At 47.6% G+C, this 18,894-nt stretch overlaps 1 protein-coding gene across 9 annotated transcripts in view; it reads left to right on the forward strand.

Annotated features, from left to right (window-relative positions):
* SYNCRIP (synaptotagmin binding cytoplasmic RNA interacting protein) overlaps positions 1-18,894 on the forward strand; it is a 165,415-nt gene that overhangs the window by 42,705 nt on the left and 103,816 nt on the right. For all 9 annotated transcript variants that reach the window (XM_063916953.1, XM_063916954.1, XM_063916955.1 and 6 more), the window contains 2 exons: positions 2,743-2,861; positions 3,615-3,722. In XM_063916953.1, coding sequence (XP_063773023.1) covers positions 2,743-2,861; positions 3,615-3,722 — 227 coding nt within the window. The remainder of the gene's footprint in view (positions 1-2,742; positions 2,862-3,614; positions 3,723-18,894) is intronic.

Genomic DNA, 18,894 nt, shown 5'->3' on the forward strand with positions numbered 1-18,894 from the left:
GTTTCTCCCTAAGGTGGTGTCAGCGTTTCACCTGAACCAGCTTATTGTGGTACCTGCGGCTACTAGGGACTTGGAGGACTCCAAGTTGCTGGATGTTGTCAGGGCCCTGAAAATATAGTTTCCAGGTCGGCTGGAGTCAGGAAATATGACTTGCTGTTTATCCTGTATGCACCCAACAAGCTGGGTGCTCCTGCTTCTAAGCAGACTATTGCTCGTTGGATTTGTAGTACAATTCAGCTTGCACATTCTGTGGCAGGCTTGCCACAGCAAAAAATATGTAAATGCCCATTCCACAAGGAAGGTGGGCTCATCTTGGGCGGCTGCCCGAGGGGTCTCGGCATTACAACTCTGCCGAGCAGCTACGTGGTCGGGGGAGAACACGTTTGTAAAATTCTACAAATTTGATACCCTGGCAAAAAGAGGACCTGGAGTTCTCTCATTCGGTGCTGCAGAGTCATCCGCACTCTCCCGCCCGTTTGGGAGCTTTGGTATAATCCCCATGGTCCTTTCAGGAACCCCAGCATCCACTAGGACGATAGAGAAAATAAGAATTTACTTACCGATAATTCTATTTCTCGGAGTCCGTAGTGGATGCTGGGCGCCCATCCCAAGTGAGGATTATTCTGCAATACTTGTACATAGTTATTGTTACAAAAATCGGGTTATTGTTGTAGGAAGCCGTCTTTCAGAGGCTCCTTTTGTTATCATACTGTTAACTGGGTTTAGATCACAAGTTGTACGGTGTGATTGGTGTGGCTGGTATGAGTCTTACCCGGGATTCAAAATTCCTCCCTTATTGTGTACGCTCGTCCGGGCACAGTACCTAACTGGAGTCTGGAGGAGGGTCATGGGGGGAGGAGCCAGTGCACACCACCTGATCGGAAAAGCTTTACTTTTGTGCCCTGTCTCCTGCGGAGCCGCTATTCCCCATGGTCCTTTCAGGAACCCCAGCATCCACTACGGACTCCGAGAAATAGAATTATCGGTAAGTAAATTCTTATTTTTACAATCCCTTTATTATTGGTGACAATCATAATTGAAATGACATTTGAGATAAACTGTAAACATAAATTAAATTACCATATTATATCACAATTACTTTAGCTGCTTTGTGTCTGTATTATATTTCAAATCATTCTTGACTCTTTAAAAGTGTAAAACGGCATCTTTTTCAGTATGTGCATTGTTGTTGCGCCAATACAGTAACTAAACAGAAATGCTAGAAGAGCTGCATTCAGTGATTGAACAATATGAAATAGGTTAATCAGTTGTTCAGTCTCCTTGATCTTTTGATCAAGACTGAGTTAAACCTTCCTAATGTTTTAAAAATGGCTGCCTTAATTTGACCTAAAATATGGTCCTCTGGCCATAATAAAGGCCATAAGGGGTAAGCTTTTGCATAGATCCCAGAAATTGAAGGTTACTTATATATACCCCTTTTCCACCTGTAGCACGGGTCGCAGCCAGGAGCCTGACACGGCTGTGACCCGTGCTACAGCCCCCTTTCCCACAGCGCTCACCAACCCGGCATATTGCCGGGTTGGTTACGCTTCTAGTGACGCGGCAGGGGCGGCGCTGGTAGATCGCATGTTCTCCTAGCGCCACCCTTCCATTCACTGTGAACGGGAGCCATGTCGCTTCGACACGGCTTCCGTTCACTCTACACAGCTTACCGGGTTGAACACGTGTTCAACGGGTAGGATTCCCGGATCACTTGATCCGTTAATTTGCAGGGGGGGCTGTTTCCACTAGGAAAAAACATGGGTAAATGCGCACCCCCGCGCATTTACCCGTGTTTTTAAAGCCAGTGGAAAAGGAGTATTATATTCAATTAGTGGTTCTTTTCCAGCTAAAATCACCCTGGCATATGGAAAGACTATTCAATTACCGTATATACTCGAGTATAAGTCGACCCGAATATAAGCCGAGGCACCTAATTTTACCACAAAAACCTGGGAAAACTTATTGACTCGAGTATAAGCCCAGGGTGGGAAATGCAGCTCTACCCGTACACAGATATCATAGTGCCAGGTGTGCCCCACAGTGCTAGATACTTACCCTCCGTCACTCCCGCGCTGTCTTCTGAAGGAGGGACACAAAGAGCGCAGCGCGCGGCTCTCCTGTGTCCCTCCTGCGTCTCCGGCGGCAGCGGCGTGTGTTAAAGGAAGTGCCGGTTCGTGCACTTCCTTTACCACACAGACGCCGCTGCCGCCGGAGATGCAGGAGGGACACAGGAGAGCTGCGCTCTCAGTGTCCCTCCTAAAGCTGACTCAAGTATAAGCCGAGGTGGCTTTTTCAGCACAAAAAAAGTGCTGAAAAAGTCGGCTTATACTCAAGTATATACGGTAAATAGCCTTTTTTTTCCTGCACCCAGAATTGTGGATTACCGTGCACAAACTCAGTGGGTTTTCCCTGCATGTGAACCCCTGATTTTTGCAGTTTTCTCAAGGACTTTACCTGGCAACTCATGAAACTGCAAGGTTCAGGCTAGCATCTGAGATTCATGCGCTGGGTAATCCCCGCTAATTGAGTGTGTCTGGCGCAGCAATGACTATCCACCCATAATATCTGTAAATTTAATGTACTTCATTCCTTTTGTAATATGAACATTTCCTAATGGACACAGAAGGGATATGAGAGCTAGTCCATTATAAACAATAACTTAAGAGTTTGCTGTTTATAAAAATGTTATGTACTGCCATATATTGTATAGTGTATTTATTGCATTCCTCTTTCCGACAGGTTTAGTTGCACATAGTGATCTAGATGAAAGAGCTATTGAAGCTTTAAAGGAATTCAATGAAGAAGGTGCATTAGCTGTGCTTCAACAGTTTAAGGACAGTGACCTCTCGCATGTACAGGTAAATGTGTCATTATCAAGTTTAATATTTATGCTTTTACATTTACAGTCTCTGAATAGTACATATAGGCCACTTGTATTAAAGTTTTACAAGGCTGTCTACATTGTGGTGTTCTGTTAACTGTGGACATGTCTGACTCTAAAGAACTAATTTTAAAATACTACAAAATGAAACAAAGTTCTATTTGAAACTAGTCAAACTGGTGATCTGGTTTCCTTTAATACCATATATACATTCTGTATCTAGTGTTTAAGCGTTTAGTACCGCAGACAGGGTAAATAAGGAATTCTTGAATTTAAACACTTGGTGGGCCGATTCAGTTGTTTTGGGCATCTAATTTTCTTGTCTAAACAGGATTGTTTATACACCCAAACAATTGTCACAATTCAGTTGTTTGGGTGTAAATGCATATTGCGCATGTCGCGCCCAAACTGACTGGGTTTAGCCACCTAAAACTAATAAACCCGTCTAAAGTTCTACTTTGGGCACCCAAACTACAGTTTGGATTGCCGAAGTGCCAAGTTTGCACACACTTTTTTTTTTTCTCGCACATCAGGAGGATGCGAGAAAAAAAGTGTCCCCTGTGGCTTGTAGGCACCCAAACGGCAGAACAATTGAATTGCGGCTGTTATAAAAACAATTGAATAGGCCCCTTTGTGAAATATTTTGTCATAAATGAGCTAAAGCCGTTTTGTGATATTTGGCTTACTTGTGGTTTCTGTTGTGGTAATTTTACTTGCTTTCATTATGTAGAATAAAAGTGCCTTTTTATGTGGAGTCATGAAGACCTACAGGCAGAGAGAGAAACAAGGGACCAAAGTTGCGGATTCTAGCAAAGGACCAGATGAGTCCAAAATTAAGGTATGTTTGTTGACTAAAATCTGGTTTTTATCCATTGCACACGTTTCCGCCATCACTATGCATGGGTGTAATCTTTGTCCGATTTGCGTTAGTGGATGAATATGGTATACCTCCCAAATTTATCTGATTTCAGCGGTTGTAACACCTTTGTCCTATTTTGTCGGAGATTGGGAGGTATTCCTCTGACTCCCATCTGAGACAGGTGCTCTACAATGTTCAGCAGTAACAATATTCCTGTAGAAGTGTGCTGCAGGCAAGTCTCTGTTGCCAGATTTCGTGATTACATGTTTTGGGAGGTATGCTGTGGGATCGACTGAGCTGTTCTGGGGCTTTGTCTGGAAGGGAATATGCGTTTGGTGTGTCGAGAAATAAAGCTTTTTCTGCAGCGTGGTACACTGTGTTCCACAGGGAAAACATCGGGTGTAGAGTAGATCTTGATCCAGAGAGGCACCAGCAGGCTAAAGCTTTAGGCTGTCCCAGAATGCATTGTGGGTCCTCCTCTATAACCCCGCCTCCAGGCACTGTGAGCTCAGTTTCGAGTTGGTGCCTGTAGAAGCAGGTCACTAGCAGGAGGGCTGCTCTGGGCATCCCTGAAGAAAAGCTTTTTCAGACGAGTTCAAGGGACGCAGCACTGATATGTCAGGGTGACATTCAACGCTGCGTCTGTCACCTCCCAAGCAGCGGCGCATACTTCCGCGGCCTGTTCCCGGGTACTTGCGGCCGAGACGCTACGGCTCTAGGCACACGGTTGCAGACGCTCTCCTGGTTTTCGTGGCTGCTATGGGGAGGAGGTAAAAGGGTCCCCCAGGCAGGACCCGCCATTAAATTGCGTTCCGATCGCATGTCGAGGGAGATGGACTGTGACGCTCACGTGGACACTATCACCGAGCAGGGACCCCACTATTTCCGCTAGCGCATAGTAGTACAGGTTGGGTGTACTAACGCTCCTGTTGATAAGGCTCCGTAGTATCGGTGATGAGGCCCAGCATGGGGGAGTCGGTGCTTAACTTGTAGCTCCTCCCGAGACCAGGGTGCCATCTACTGCAGATTTTCCCGCCCTGGAGCTTCCTCACACTCTCCCTGACTGAGATGCTGGGAGCCATCTTAGAGCATAGCTGTGGCTGTTCTCCGGGACTGCAGGGCAAGGTTCTCCCCTGTAAAGTCGTCTGTATACTGCGCTGTGACTTTACAAACACTTGAGCATTCTACATGTCCCTATATAGACAGTGTTAGTTAAGAAAGTGCACCAATTACAGGATATATTGTACGAGTATTCTAAAATATACAGTGTATGTGTGTGTGTGTGTATGTGTGTGTGTGTGTGTGTATATATATATATATATATATATATATATATATATATTATAGTCCAGTGCTTGTGTGTTTTCACTTCCAGAGTTTCCCAGAGATCTATCACTATATTCTATACCCTAAGGGACTAGGTGCGTAAGGCTTTTATATAGTGTCACAGTATTTACCTATTATGTTTATTCTACTTTGTACTCTGTCACATAATACCGGATTTTCTCTGACGTCCTAGTGGATGCTGGGAACTCCGAAAGGACCAGGGGGATAGCGGGCTCCGAAGGAGGCTGGGCACTCTAGAAAGATTTATGACTACCTGGTGTGCACTGGCTCCTCCCACTATGACCCTCCTCCAAGCCTCAGTTAGATCTTGTGCCCGGCCGAGGTTGGATGCACACTAGGGGCTCTCCTGAGCCCTTAGAAAGAAAGTATAGATTTAGGTTTTTTATTTTCAGTGAGACCTGCTGGCAACAGGCTCACTGCAGCGAGGGACTAAGGGGAGAAGAAGCGAACTCGCCTGCTTGCAGCCGGATTGGGCTTCTTAGGCTACTGGACACCATTAGCTCCAGAGGGATCGACCGCAGGCCCAGTCCTTGGTGTTCGGTCCCGGAGCCGCGCCGCCGTCCCCCTTACAGAGCCAGAAGCAAGAAGAGGTCCGGAAAAACGGCGGCAGAAGACATCAGTCTTCACCAAGGTAGCGCACAGCACTGCAGCTGTGCGCCTTTGTTACTCAGGCACACTTCACACTCCGGTCACTGAGGGTGCAGGGCGCTTGGGGGGGGCGCCCTGAGCAGCAATAAAAACACCTTGGCTGGCAAAAATACCACAATATATAGCCCCAGAGGCTATATATGTGGTAAATACCCCTGCCAGAATCCAGAAAAAAGCGGGAGAATAGGCCGCGGAAAAGGGGCGGAGCTATCTCCCTCAGACACACTGGCGCCATTTTCTCTTCACAGTGCAGCTGGAAGAAAGCTCCCCAGGCTCTCCCCTGTAGTTTTCAGGCTCAAAGGGTTAAAAAGAGAGGGGGGGGCACTAAATTTAGGCGCAATATTGTATATACAAGCAGCTATGGGGGAAAATTCACTCAGTTATAGTGTTAATCCCCACATTATATAGCGCTCTGGTGTGTGCTGGCATACTCTCTCTCTGTCTCCCCAAAGGGCTTTGTGGGTCCTGTCCTCAGTCAGAGCATTCCCTGTGTGTGTGCGGTGTGTCGGTACAGCTGTGTCGACATGTTTGAGGAGGAGGCTTATTTAGTGACGGAGCAGATGCCGATAAATGTGATGTCGCCCTCTGTGGGGCCGACACCAGAGTGGATGGTTAGGTAAAAGGTATTAACCGACAGTGTCAACTCCTTACATAAAAGGGTGGATGACGTAACAGCTGTGGGACAGCCGGCTTCTCAGCCCGTGCCTGCCCAGGCGTCTCAAAGGCCATCAGGGGCTCAAAAACGCCCGCTCATTCAGATGGCAGACACAGATGTCGACACGGAGTCTGACTCCAGTGTCGACAAGGTTGAGACATATACACAATCCACTAGGAACATCCGTGACTTGATCCCGGCAATAAAAAATGTTACACATTTCTGACATTAACCTCTACAAATGGGTTTTTATGTTTGGGGAGAAAAAGCAGGCAATGTTTTGTTCCCCCATCAGATGAATGAATGATGTGTGTGAAAAGCGTGGATTCCCAATGATAAGAAACTGGTAATTTCTAAAAAGTTACTGATGGCGTACCTTTTCCCGCCAGAGGATAAGTTACGCTGGGAGATATCCCCTAGGGTGGATAAGGCGCTCACACGGTTGTCAAAATAGGTGGCACTACCGTTTTAGGAACGGCCACTTTGAAGGTACCTGTTGATAAAAAGCAGGAGGCTATCCTGAAGTCTGTATTTACACACTCAGGTACTAGACTGAAACCTGCAGAGCGTGCTGCTGCAGCGTGGTCGGTGACCCTGTCAAACATACTAGTTTGCTAACATGAGAACATATTAAAGACGTCGTCTTATATATGAGGGATGCACAGAGGGATATTTTGCCGGCTGGCATCCAAAATGAATGTAATGTCCATTCTGTCAGGAGGGTATTAGAGACCTGTCACTGGACAGGTAATGCTGACCTTAAAAGGCGCATAGAGAGCCTTATAAAGGTGAGGAATTATTTGGGGATGGTCTCTGGGACCTCGTATCCGCAGCAACAGCTGGGAAGAAATATAATTTTACCTCAATTTTCCTCTGAGTCCACAGCATGACGCGGGGGCTCCACAGGTGTAGCCAGGTACGGTGGGGGGCCGTCTCAAAAATTTCAGCGATCAGTGGGCTCGCTCACAGGTGGATCCCTGTTTCATTCAAGTAGTATTTCAGGGGTACAAGCTGGAATTCGAGATGTCTTCCCCCCGCCGTTTCCTCAAATATGCCTTGCCGACAACTCCCTCAGGCAGGGAGGCTGTGCTAGAGGCAATTAATAAGCTGTATTCCCAGCAGGTTATACTTAAGGTGCCCCTACTTCAACAAGGACGGGGTTACTATTCCACACGGTTTGGGGTACCGAAACCGCATGGTTCGGTGTGACCCTTTTTTATATTTAAAATCCTTGAACATAAAAAATTCAAGTTCAAGATGGAATCGCTCTGGGCGGTTATTGCAAACCTGGACGAGGGGGATTACATGGTATTCCGGGACATCAAGGATGCTTACCTGCATGTCCCTATTTACTATCCTCGCCTGGAGTACCTCAGATTTGTGGTACAGGATTACCATTACCAAGTCCAGACTCTGCCGTTTGGACTGTACATGGCACCGAGGGTGTTACCAAGGTAATGGCCGGAATGATGATACTCCTTCGAAAAAGGGGAGTTTTAATTATCCCGTACTTGGACAATCTCCTTATAAGGGCGAGGTCCAAGGAGCAGTTGCTAGTCGGGGTAGCACTATTTTGGAAAGTGCTACAACAGCACGGTTGGATTCTAAACAGTCCAGAGTCACAGCTGGTTCCTACGACACGTCTACTGTTCCTGGGGATGGTTCTGGACACAGACCAGAAATAAGTGTTTCTCCCGGAGGAGAAAGCCAAGGAGCTGTCATCTCTAGTCAGAGACCTCCTGAAGCCAAAACAGGTATCGGTGCATCATTGCACGCGAGTCCTGGGAAAAATGGTAGCTTCCTACGAAGCAATCCCATTCGGCAGGTTCCATGCAAGAATTTTTCAGGGGGACCTGTTAGACTAGTGGTCCGGGTCGCATCTTCAGATGCATTAGGCTGATAACCCTGTCTCCAAGGACCAGGGTATCTCTACTGTAGTAGCTGCAGAGTGCCCATCTTCAAGAGGGCCGCAGGTTCGACATACAGGACTAGGTCCTAGTGACCATGGTTGCCAGCCTTTGAGGCTGGGCGGCAGTCACACAGGGAAGAAACTTCCAGGGACTTTGGTCAAGTCAGGTGACTTCCCTACATAAATATTCTGGAACAGAGGGCCATTACAATGCCCTGAGTCAGGCAAGGCCTCTGCTTCAAAACCAGCCGGTTCTGATCCAATCGGGCAACATCACGGCAGTCGCCCATGTAAACCAACAGGGCGGCACAAGAAGCAGGATGGCGATGGCAGAAGCCACAAGGATTCTCCGATGGGCGGAAAATCATGTGTTAGCACTGTCAGCAGTGTTCATTCCCGGAGTGGACAACTGGGAAGCAGATCTTCTCAGCAGACACGACTTCCACCCGAGAGTGTGGGGACTTCATCCAGAAGTCTTCCAAAGGATTGTACACCATTGGGAACGGCCTCAGGTGGACATGAAGGCGTCCCGCCTCAACAAAAAGCTATAAAAGATATTGCGCCAGGTCAAGGGACCTTCAGGCGATAGCTGTGGACGCTCTGGTAACACCGTGGGTGTACCAGTCGGTTTATGTGTTCCCCCCTCTGCCTCTCATACCAAAGGTACTGAGAATAATAAGAAGGCGAGGAGTAAGAACGATACTCATGGTTCCGGATTGGCAAAGAAGAGCCTGGTACCCAGAACTTCAAGAAAATATATCAGAGGACCCATGGCCTCTGCCGCTCAGACAGGACCTGCTGCAGCAGGGGCCCTGTCTGGTCCAAGACTTACCGCGGCTACGTTTTGATGGCATGGCGGTTGAACGCCGGATCCTAAAGGAAAAGGGCATTCCGGAGGAAGTCTTTCCTACGCTGATTCAAGCCAGGAAAGATGTAACTGCAAAACATTATCACCGCATATGGCGGAAATATGTTGCTTGGTGTGAGGCCTAAAAAAGGCCCCAACAGAGGAATTTCAACTAGGTCGATTTCTGCATTTCCTACAAGCAGGAGTGTCTATGGGCCTAAAATTAGGCTCCATTAAGATACAGATCTCGGCTCTGTCGATTTTCTTCCAGAAAGAATTAGCTTCAGTACCTGAAGTTCAGACATTGTAAAAGGAGTGCTGCATATTCAGCCCCCGGTTGTGCCTCCAGTGGCACCTTGGGATCTCAACGTGGTGTTGAGTTTCTTAAAAATCACATTGGTTTGAACCACTAAAAACCGTGGATCTAAAATATCTCACGTTGAAAGTGGTCATGTTATTGGCCTTGGTTTCGGCCAGGCGTGTATTAGAATTGGTGGCTTTGTCATATAAAAGTCCTTATCTGATTTTTCCATATGGATAGGGCAGAATTGAGGACTCGTTCCCAGTTTCTCCCTAAGGTGGTGTCAGTTTTTCACTTGAACCAACCTATTGTGGTGCCTGCGGCTACTAGGGACTTGGAGGATTCCAAGTTACTGGACGTAGTCAGGGCCTTGAAAAATTATGTTTCCAGGACGGCTAGAGTCAGGAAAATTGACTCGCTATTTGTCCTGTATGCACCCAACAGGTTGGGTGCTCCTGCTTCTAAGCAGACTATCGCTCGCTGGATCGGTGACACGATTCAGCAGGCGCATTCTGCGACTGGACTGCTGCATCCTAAATCAGTGAAAGCCCATTCCACAGGGAAGGTGGGCTCATCTTGGGCGGCTGCCCGAGGGGTCTCGGCTTTACAACTTTGCCGAGCTGTTACTTGGTCAGGGGCAAACACGTTTGCAAAATTTTACAAATGTGATACCCTGGCTGAGGAGGACCTTGAGTTCTCTCATTCGGTGCTGCAGAGTCATCCGCACTCTCCCGCCCGTTTGGGAGCTTTGGTATAATCCCCATGGTCCTTTCGGAGTTCCCAGCATCCACTAGGACGTCAGAAAATAAGATTTTACTCACCGGTAAATCTATTTCTCGTAGTCCGTAGTGGATGCTGGGCGCCCATCCCAAGTGCGGATTGTCTGCAATACTTGTAAATAGTTATTGCTAACTAAAGGGTTATTGTTGAGCCATCTGTTGAGAGGCTCAGTTGTTTTCATACTGTCAAACTGTATATAGTATCACGAGTTGTACGGTGTGATTGGTGTGGCTGGTATGAGTCTTACCCGGGATTCAAAATCCTTCCTTATTATGTCAGCTCGTCCGGGCACAGTGTCCTAACTGAGGCTTGGAGGAGGGTCATAGTGGGAGGAGCCAGTGCACACCAGGTAGTCATAAATCTTTCTAGAGTGCCCAGCCTCCTTCGGAGCCCGCTATCCCCCTGGTCCTTTCGGAGTTCCCAGCATCCACTACGGACTACGAGAAATAGATTTACCGGTGAGTAAAATCTTATTTATTCTGCCACAGCTGCCTTTGCATCTTAGAAAAAAGCCTTTAGAGCCAACAGGATATTTCCATTCCCCAAAAAATTAAGGTATTCGACACGTTAGTTAGGACAATATTACTTTATGGTTTAGAATCATGGACAATCCTTAAACGTTCTAACAAGGCATAAACGTTTACAAATGAGGTGCTTACGAAACACACTACAACCAAAACTAAAGGCCCATACACACTTGGCGATAAAATGAGCGACGTCGCTCATTTTCCCCCTCCCTTAGTGACGTCGTTCATTTTATCGGCAAGTGTGTTTGCCGCCAGCGATGACCGATGCGCGGCCCTGCGGGTCGGTAGCGATAGTCACTGTCGGCAGTGCATGCATGCAGGATCTGGACTGTCGTCCACGACCTGCATGCAGAGCTGGCGGAGGCGTGACGTCACTGAGCGTTATGAGCGGTCATATCGCTCAGTGTGTACAGTCAGCCGCCGGCCGTGTCGGGAGGGGAAACCTTAGACGACGTCGCTCACAGAGCGACTTTGTCTAATGTGTACGGACTTAAACAGGCCGCTGGAGAAATTTAAAAACATCTGAAATCTATGCAAAGGCTAACCCACAATTGAATCCTATATTAAAGACAGCGATTTAAACTTGTTTCAGATAGGTCTGCAAAATGGAGCCTAAAAGATTACCATACCAGTGCCTAAATAACCCACGCCAGGAAGGATGGAAAATAGCACGTGATACGCCAAAGAGAACATGGCAACACGGATGGTGTAACTTTAGCATTACTGCCTCACAGCACTGAGGCCATGGGTTCGATTCCCACCATATCCCTAACTGTGTGGAGTTTGTATATTTTCTCCGTGCTTGCGTGGGTTTCCTCTGGGTGCTCCAGTTTCCTCCCACAATCCAAAAATATACTTGTAGGTTAATTGGTTCCCAACAAAATTAACCCCTATGTATACATGTGGTAGGGATTGTAAGCTCCACTGGGGCAGGGACTGATGTGAATGGCCAACTATTCTCTGGAAGAGCACTGCAGAATGTGTGCGCTATATAAATAACTGGTAATAAATAATGGCTATAGCCGTTTGCCCATGACCTTCAAACAGTGCACTTCCATATTGCCACTCTAAACCGATCCCAGTGGCTTGCGATTATAAGAGTTACCCTGCATTGGGCTGCCATGGTGCCGGCAAGCTTACTGTACTGGTACTAACGACAATTAAGTCTGTCTGTTTCACAACAGCTGGAGAGCCACAAATGGGCCAGACCTGCATTAGCCAATTAAAATGTCTTGCACTGATTTTATAATATATCAAATCTAGAAGGTCATTCTACATTATAGGGGTACAATAGTAATGATTAGATTGTTAGTGTCACGGGAAATTATAATTTTCCTGCATTTAGATAACTCCTACTAATGGGTATTGTTTTTAGTTACTTATTGTAGGGACATAAGTTTTTGGAAGAGATGAAAGAGCGCCTCATATCATATTGTGGAGCAGATGTATTAAGGAGGGTACACATGGAGAGATCCATGCTTAAATTATGAGCAATCTGACTAGATTGCTTAGAAATTAAGCACGGATCTCTATGTTGTAGGGTGCTGGTGACAGCGATGCGTGGTCCCGCGTGTCGCTATCGCTGGCTCTAATGCATGCCAAATCTAGTGAGATGGCTCATTTCGACCGCTGGGTGAAATGAACGTCTCTCCTCCCAAAATGCAAATGCACGGAATAGTTTTTCTTATCTTAAATTACTAGTGTTTAACCCATCATAATATATTCAGTGAAGATGGATAAAGCCATTTCTAGCAGACAAAATACAATAAAGTGCTGCACTTAATTTGTCTGTGTTTTAGGAATGGTAATTGTCTGTCTTGGAGCTGTGTTCTCTGAGGGCCACACACAATTAGTCTCTGCTGTTGGTCATATTCTATAGTTAAAACCTGTTGATGGTTCAATACTATTCTACAATATTTTGATCAAAGTGTCTCTTAATATCTGTCTAGTTTCTCACCGATGCTGCTCGGCAACAGACTGTGAAACCATAGGTTGCACTATTGCAGCCAAATCACCTTATAAATTCAATCTGCTGCTGCTTCCTAAAATACTTTCTCTGACGTCCTAGTGGATGCTGGGGACTCCGTAAGGACCATGGGGAATAGCGGCTCCGCAGGAGACTGGGCACATCTAAGAAAGATTTAGGACTACCTGGTGTGCACTGTCTCCTCCCTCTATGCCCCTCCTCCAGACCTCAGTTAGAATTTTGTGCCTGGCCGAGCTGGATGCACACTAGGGGCTCTCCTGAGCTCTTAGAAAGAAAGTATATTTAGGTTTTTTATTTTCAGTGAGATCTGCTGGCAACAGACTCACTGCTTCGAGGGACTGAGGGGAGAAGAAGCGAACCTACCTGCTTGCAGCTAGCTTGGGCTTCTTAGGCTACTGGACACCATTAGCTCCAGAGGGATCGAACACAGGCCCAGCCTCGGTCTTCCGGTCCCGCAGCTGCGCCCCTGTCACCCTTGCAGAGCCAGAAGCGAGAAGAACGTCCAGAAAATCGGCGGCTGAAGACTCCGGTCTTCATTAAGGTAGCGCACAGCACTGCAGCTGTGCGCCATTGCTCCCCATGCACACCTCACACTCCGTTCACTGATGGGTGCAGGGCGCTGGGGGGGGGGGGGGTGCCCTGGGCTGCAATATAAATACCTTAGCTTGGCAAATAAACACATAATATAGTCAGGAAGACTATATGTGTGTAAAATCCCCTGCCAAAAATATCCAGAAAAAAGCGGGAGAAGTCCGCCGTGAAAGGGGCGGGGCTATCTCCCTCAGCACACTGGCGCCATTTCCTCTCACAGCTCAGCTGGAAGGACGCTCCCCAGGCTCTCCCCTGCAGTTTCCAGACTCCATAGGGTAAAAAAGAGAAGGGGGGCACTAAATTTAGGCGCAAACTTGTGTATTATAGCAGCTATAGGGGAAAAATCACTGTGTGTGGTGTGTATCCCTGTATTATATAGCGCTCTGGTGTGTGCTGGCATACTCTCTCTCTGTCTCCCCAAAGGACTTTGTGGGGTCCTGTCCTCAGTCAGAGCATTCCCTGTGTGTGTGCGGTGTGTCGGTACGGCTGTGTCGACATGTTTGATGAGGAGGCTTATGTGGAGGCGGAGCAGGTGCCGATAAATGTGATGTCACCCCCTGCGGGGTCGACACCTGAATGGATGGACATGTGGAAGGAATTACGCGACAGTGTCAACTCCTTACATAAAAGGTTTGACGACATAGCAGATGTGGGACAGCCGGTTTCTCAGCCCGTGCCTGCCCAGGCGTCTCAAAAGCCATCAGGGGCTCTAAAACGCCCACTACCTCAGATGGCAGACACAGATGTCGACACGGATACTGACTCCAGTGTCGACGACGATGAGACTAGTGTACATTCCAATAGAGCCACTCGTTATATGATTACGGCAATGAAAAATGTGTTGCACATTTCTGATATTACCCCAGGTACCACAAAAAAGGGTATTATGTTTGGGGAGAAAAAGCTACCAGTGATTTCTCTAACGTCCTAGTGGATGCTGGGGACTCCGTCAGGACCATGGGGAATAGCGGGCTCCGCAGGAGACAGGGCACATCTAAAAAGCTTTTTAGGTCACATGGTGTGTACTGGCTCCTCCCCCTATGACCCTCCTCCAAGCCTCAGTTAGGTTTTTGTGCCCGTCCGAGAAGGGTGCAAACTGGATGGCTCTCTTAAGGAGCTGTTTAGTAAAGTTTTTTTATTTTTATTTTTAGGTTTCTAATCAGTGATTCCTGCTGGCGACAGGATCACTGCAACGAGGGACTTAGGGGAGAGACTTGCAACTCACCTGCGTGCAGGAGGATTGAAGTTTTAGGCTACTGGACACTGAGCTCCAGAGGGAGTCGGAACACAGGTCAGCCTGGGGTTCGTCCCGGAGCCGCGCCGCCGATCCCCCTTACAGACGCTGAAGAAAGACGGCGGAACGGAGGTCCGGAAACAGGCGGCAGAAGACTTCACAGTCTTCAGAGAGGTAGCGCACAGCACTGCAGCTGTGCGCCATTGTTGCTACACGGCTCACTGACACGGTCACGGAGGGTGCAGGGCGCTGCTGGGGGCGCCCTGGGCAGCAATATAAATACCTATTTGGCAAATAAATACATCACATATAGCCATTAAGGCTATATGTATGTATTTAACCCAGGCCAGTTTTCCTAATAACCGGGAGAAAAGCCCGCCGTGAAAGGGGCGGAGCTTATTCTCCTCAGCACTCAACGCCATTTTCCTGACCAGCTCCGCTGGTGAGGAAGGCTCCCACTCTCCCCTGCACTACAGAAACAGGGTTAAAGAGAAGGGGGGCATAAATTGGCGATATAATTATATATTAAGAGCCCATATATAGAAACAACACCTTCTAGGGTTGTTATATACATTATGGCGCTTTTGGTGTGTGCTGGCAAACTCTCCCTCTGTCTCCCCAAAGGGCTAGTGGGTCCTGTCCTCTATCAGAGCATTCCCTGTATGTGTGTGCTGTAGGTCGGTACGTGTGTGTCGACATGTATGAGGAAACTGTTGGTGAGGAGACGGAGAAAATTGCCTGTAATGGTGATGTCACTCTCTAGGGAGTCGACACCAGAATGGATGGCTTACTTATGGAATTACGTGATAATGTCAACACGCTGCAAGCCGGTTGACGACATGAGACAGCCGGCGGACAAATTAGTATCGGTCCAGGCGTCTCAGACACCGTCAGGGGCTTGTAAAAACGCCCATTTACCTCAGTCGGTCGACAGACACTGACACGGACACTGACCCCAGTGTCGACGGTGAAGAAACAAACGTATTTTTCCTTTAGGGCCACAAGTTACATGTTAAGGGCAATGAAGGAGGTGTTACGTATTTCTGATACCACAAGTACCACAAATAAGGGTATTTTGTAGGGTGGGAATAAACTACTTGTAGTTTTGCCTGAATCAGATAAATTAAATGAAGTGTGTGATGATACGTGGGGTTCCTCCGACAGAAAGTTATGGGCGGTATACCCTTTTTCCCGCCAGTAGTAAGGGCGAGTTGGAAAACACACCTTAGGGTGGACAAGGCGCTCACACGCATATAAAAAACATGGCGTTACCGTTTCCAGATACGGCCGCCCTCAAGGAGCCAGCTGATAGGAAGCTGAAAAATATCATAACAGTATATACACACATACTGGTGTTATACTACGACCAGCAATCGCCTCAGCCTGGATGTGCAGCGCTGAGGGGGCTTGGTCGGATTTCCTGACTGAAAATTTTGATACCCTTGACAGGGACAGGATTTTATTGTCTATAGAGCATTTTAGGGATGCATTTCTATATATGTGTGATGCGCAGAGGCATATTTGCATTCTGGCATCAAAGAGTAAATGTGATGTACATATCTGCCAGACGAAGACACGACAGTGGTCAGGTGAGGCAGATTCCAGACGGCATATGGAAGTATTGCCGTATAAAGGGGCGGTCCATTGGACCTGGTGGCCATGGCAACAGCTGAAAAATCCACCTTTTGTTACCCCGAGTCACATATTGGCAGAAAAGGACAGTCTTTTCAGTCTCAGTCCTTTCGTCCCCATACGGGCAGGCGGGCGAAGGCCAGTCATATCTGCCCAGGGGGAGAGGAAAGGGAAGAAGACTGCAGCAAGCAGCTCATTCCCAGGAACAGAAGCTCCTCACGGCTTCTGCCAAGTCCGCAGCATAACGCTGGGGCCGTACAAGCGGACTCAGGTGCGGTAGGGGGTCATCTCAAGAGTTTCAGCAACACTCGCAAGGGAACTCCGGGATCCTACATGTAATATCCCAGGTGTACATTGGAAATTCGAGACGTCTCCCCCTCACACAATTCACAGGCTGTATTCCCAGCAGGTGATAATCAAAGTACCCTTCTTACAACAAGGAAGGGGGTAGTATTCCACACTATATTGTGGTACTGAAGCCAACCGGCTCGGTGAGATCTGAAATATTTGAACACTTACATACAAGCGTTCAAATCAAGATGGAGTCACTCGGAGCAGTGATAGCGAACCAGGAAGAAGGGGACGATATGATGTCACTGGATATCAGGGACGTTTACCTACAGGTCCAAATTTGCCCTTCTCACCAAGGGTACTTCAGGTTCCTGGTACAGAACTGTCACTATCAGTTCAGACGCTGCCGTTTGGATGGTCCACGGCGCCCCGGGTCTTTACCAAGGTAATGGCCGGAATGATGATTTTTCTTAAAAGAAACATGGACGCTTTCCTGATAAGGGCAAGGTCCAGAGAACAGTTGGAGGTCGGAGTAGCACTATCTTAAGTAGTTCTACGACAGCACGAGTGGATTCTAAATATTCCAAAATCGCAGCTTTTTCCGACGACACGTCTACTGTTCCTAGGGAAGATTCTGGACACAGTCCAGAAAAACGTGTTTCTCCCAGTGGAGAAAACCAGGGAGTTATCCGAGCTAATCGGGATCCTCCTAAAACCAGGAAAAGTGTCAGTGCATCATTGCACAAGAGTCCTGGTAAAAATGGTGGCTTATTACTAAGCAATTCCATTCGGCAGATTTCCCGCAAGAACTCTTCAGTGGGATCTGCTGGACAAATGGTCCGGATCGCATCCTCAGATGCATCAGCGGATAACCCTATATCCAAGGAAAAGGGTGTCTCTCCTGTGGTGATTACAGAGTGCTCATCTTCTAGAGGGCCGCAGATTCGGCATTCAGGATTGGATGCCGGTGACCACGGAGGCCAGCCTGAGAGGCTGGGGAACAGTCACACAGGGAAAAATTTTTCCAGGGAAGTGTGATTAAGTCTGGAGAATTCTCTCCACATAAATAAGCTTAGAGCAAATTTATAATGCTCTAAACTTAGCTAGACCTCTGCTTCAAGGTCAGCCGGTATTGATCCAGTGGGATAACATCACGGCAGTCGCCCACGTAAACAGAAGGGCGGCACAAGAAGCAGGAGGGCAGTGAAAACTGCAAGGATTTTTCGCTAGGCGGAAAATCATGTGATAGCACTGTCAGCAGTGTTCTTTCCGGGAGTGGACGACTGGGAAGCAGACTTCCTCAGCAGGCATGACCTCCACCCGGGAGAGTGGAAACTTCATAGGGAAGTTTTTCAACATGATTGTGGACCGTTGGCAAAGACCAAAGGTGGACATGATGGCGTCCCGCCCGAACAAAAACGGGACAGGTATTCCGCCAGGTCATGAGACCTTCAGGCGATAGCTGCGGATGTTCTGGTAACACCGTGGGTGTACCAGTCTGTGTATGTGTTCCCTCCTCTGTTTCTCATAACCAGGGTATTGAGAATTATAAGACATAGAGGAGTATGAACTATACTAGTGGCTCCGGATTGGCCAAGAGGGACTTGGTACCCGGAACTTCAAGAAATGCTCACAGAGGACTAAGGGCCTGGGGAGCTAAGAAGGGACTTGATTCAGCAAGTACCATGTCTATTCCAAGACTTACCGCGGCTGCGTTTGACGGCATGGCGGTTGAATGCCGGATCCTGAGGGGAAAAGGCATTCCATAAGAGGTCATACCTACCCTGGTCAAAGCCAGGAAGGAGGTGACCGCACAACGTCATCACCACATGTGGTGAAAATATGTTGAGTGGGTGAGGCCAGGAAGGCTCCACGACGGAAATTCAACTAGGTCGATTTCTACACTTCCTGAAAACAGGAGTGTTTTGGACCTCAAATTGGGGTTCATTAACATTTAAATTTCGGCCCTGTAGATTTTCTTCCAGAAAGAATTGACTTCAGTTCCTGAAGTCCAGATTGTAAAGGATGTATTGCATATACAGCTTTTTTGTGCCCCTAGGGGCACCGTGAGATCTCAACATAGTGTTGGGATTTCTTAAAATCATATTGGTTTGAACCGCTCAAATCTGTGGATTTGAAATATCTCACATGGAAAGTGACCATGCTGTTGACAAATATCTCACATGGGAAGTGACCATGTTGTTAGCCCTGGCCTCGGCCAGGCGATTGTCAGAATGGGCGGCTTTGTCTTACAAAAGCCCATATTAAAATTTTCCATTTGAACAGGACAGAACTGGGACTCGTCTCCAGTTTCTTCATGAAGGGGTGTCAGCGTTTTCACCTGAAACAACCTCTTGTGGTGCCTGCGGCTACTAGGGACTTGGAGGACTCCAAGTTACTAG

The sequence above is a fragment of the Pseudophryne corroboree genome, chromosome 4 (assembly GCF_028390025.1).
Source record: "Pseudophryne corroboree isolate aPseCor3 chromosome 4, aPseCor3.hap2, whole genome shotgun sequence".
In the NCBI taxonomy this organism is placed as follows: Eukaryota; Metazoa; Chordata; class Amphibia; order Anura; family Myobatrachidae; genus Pseudophryne; species Pseudophryne corroboree.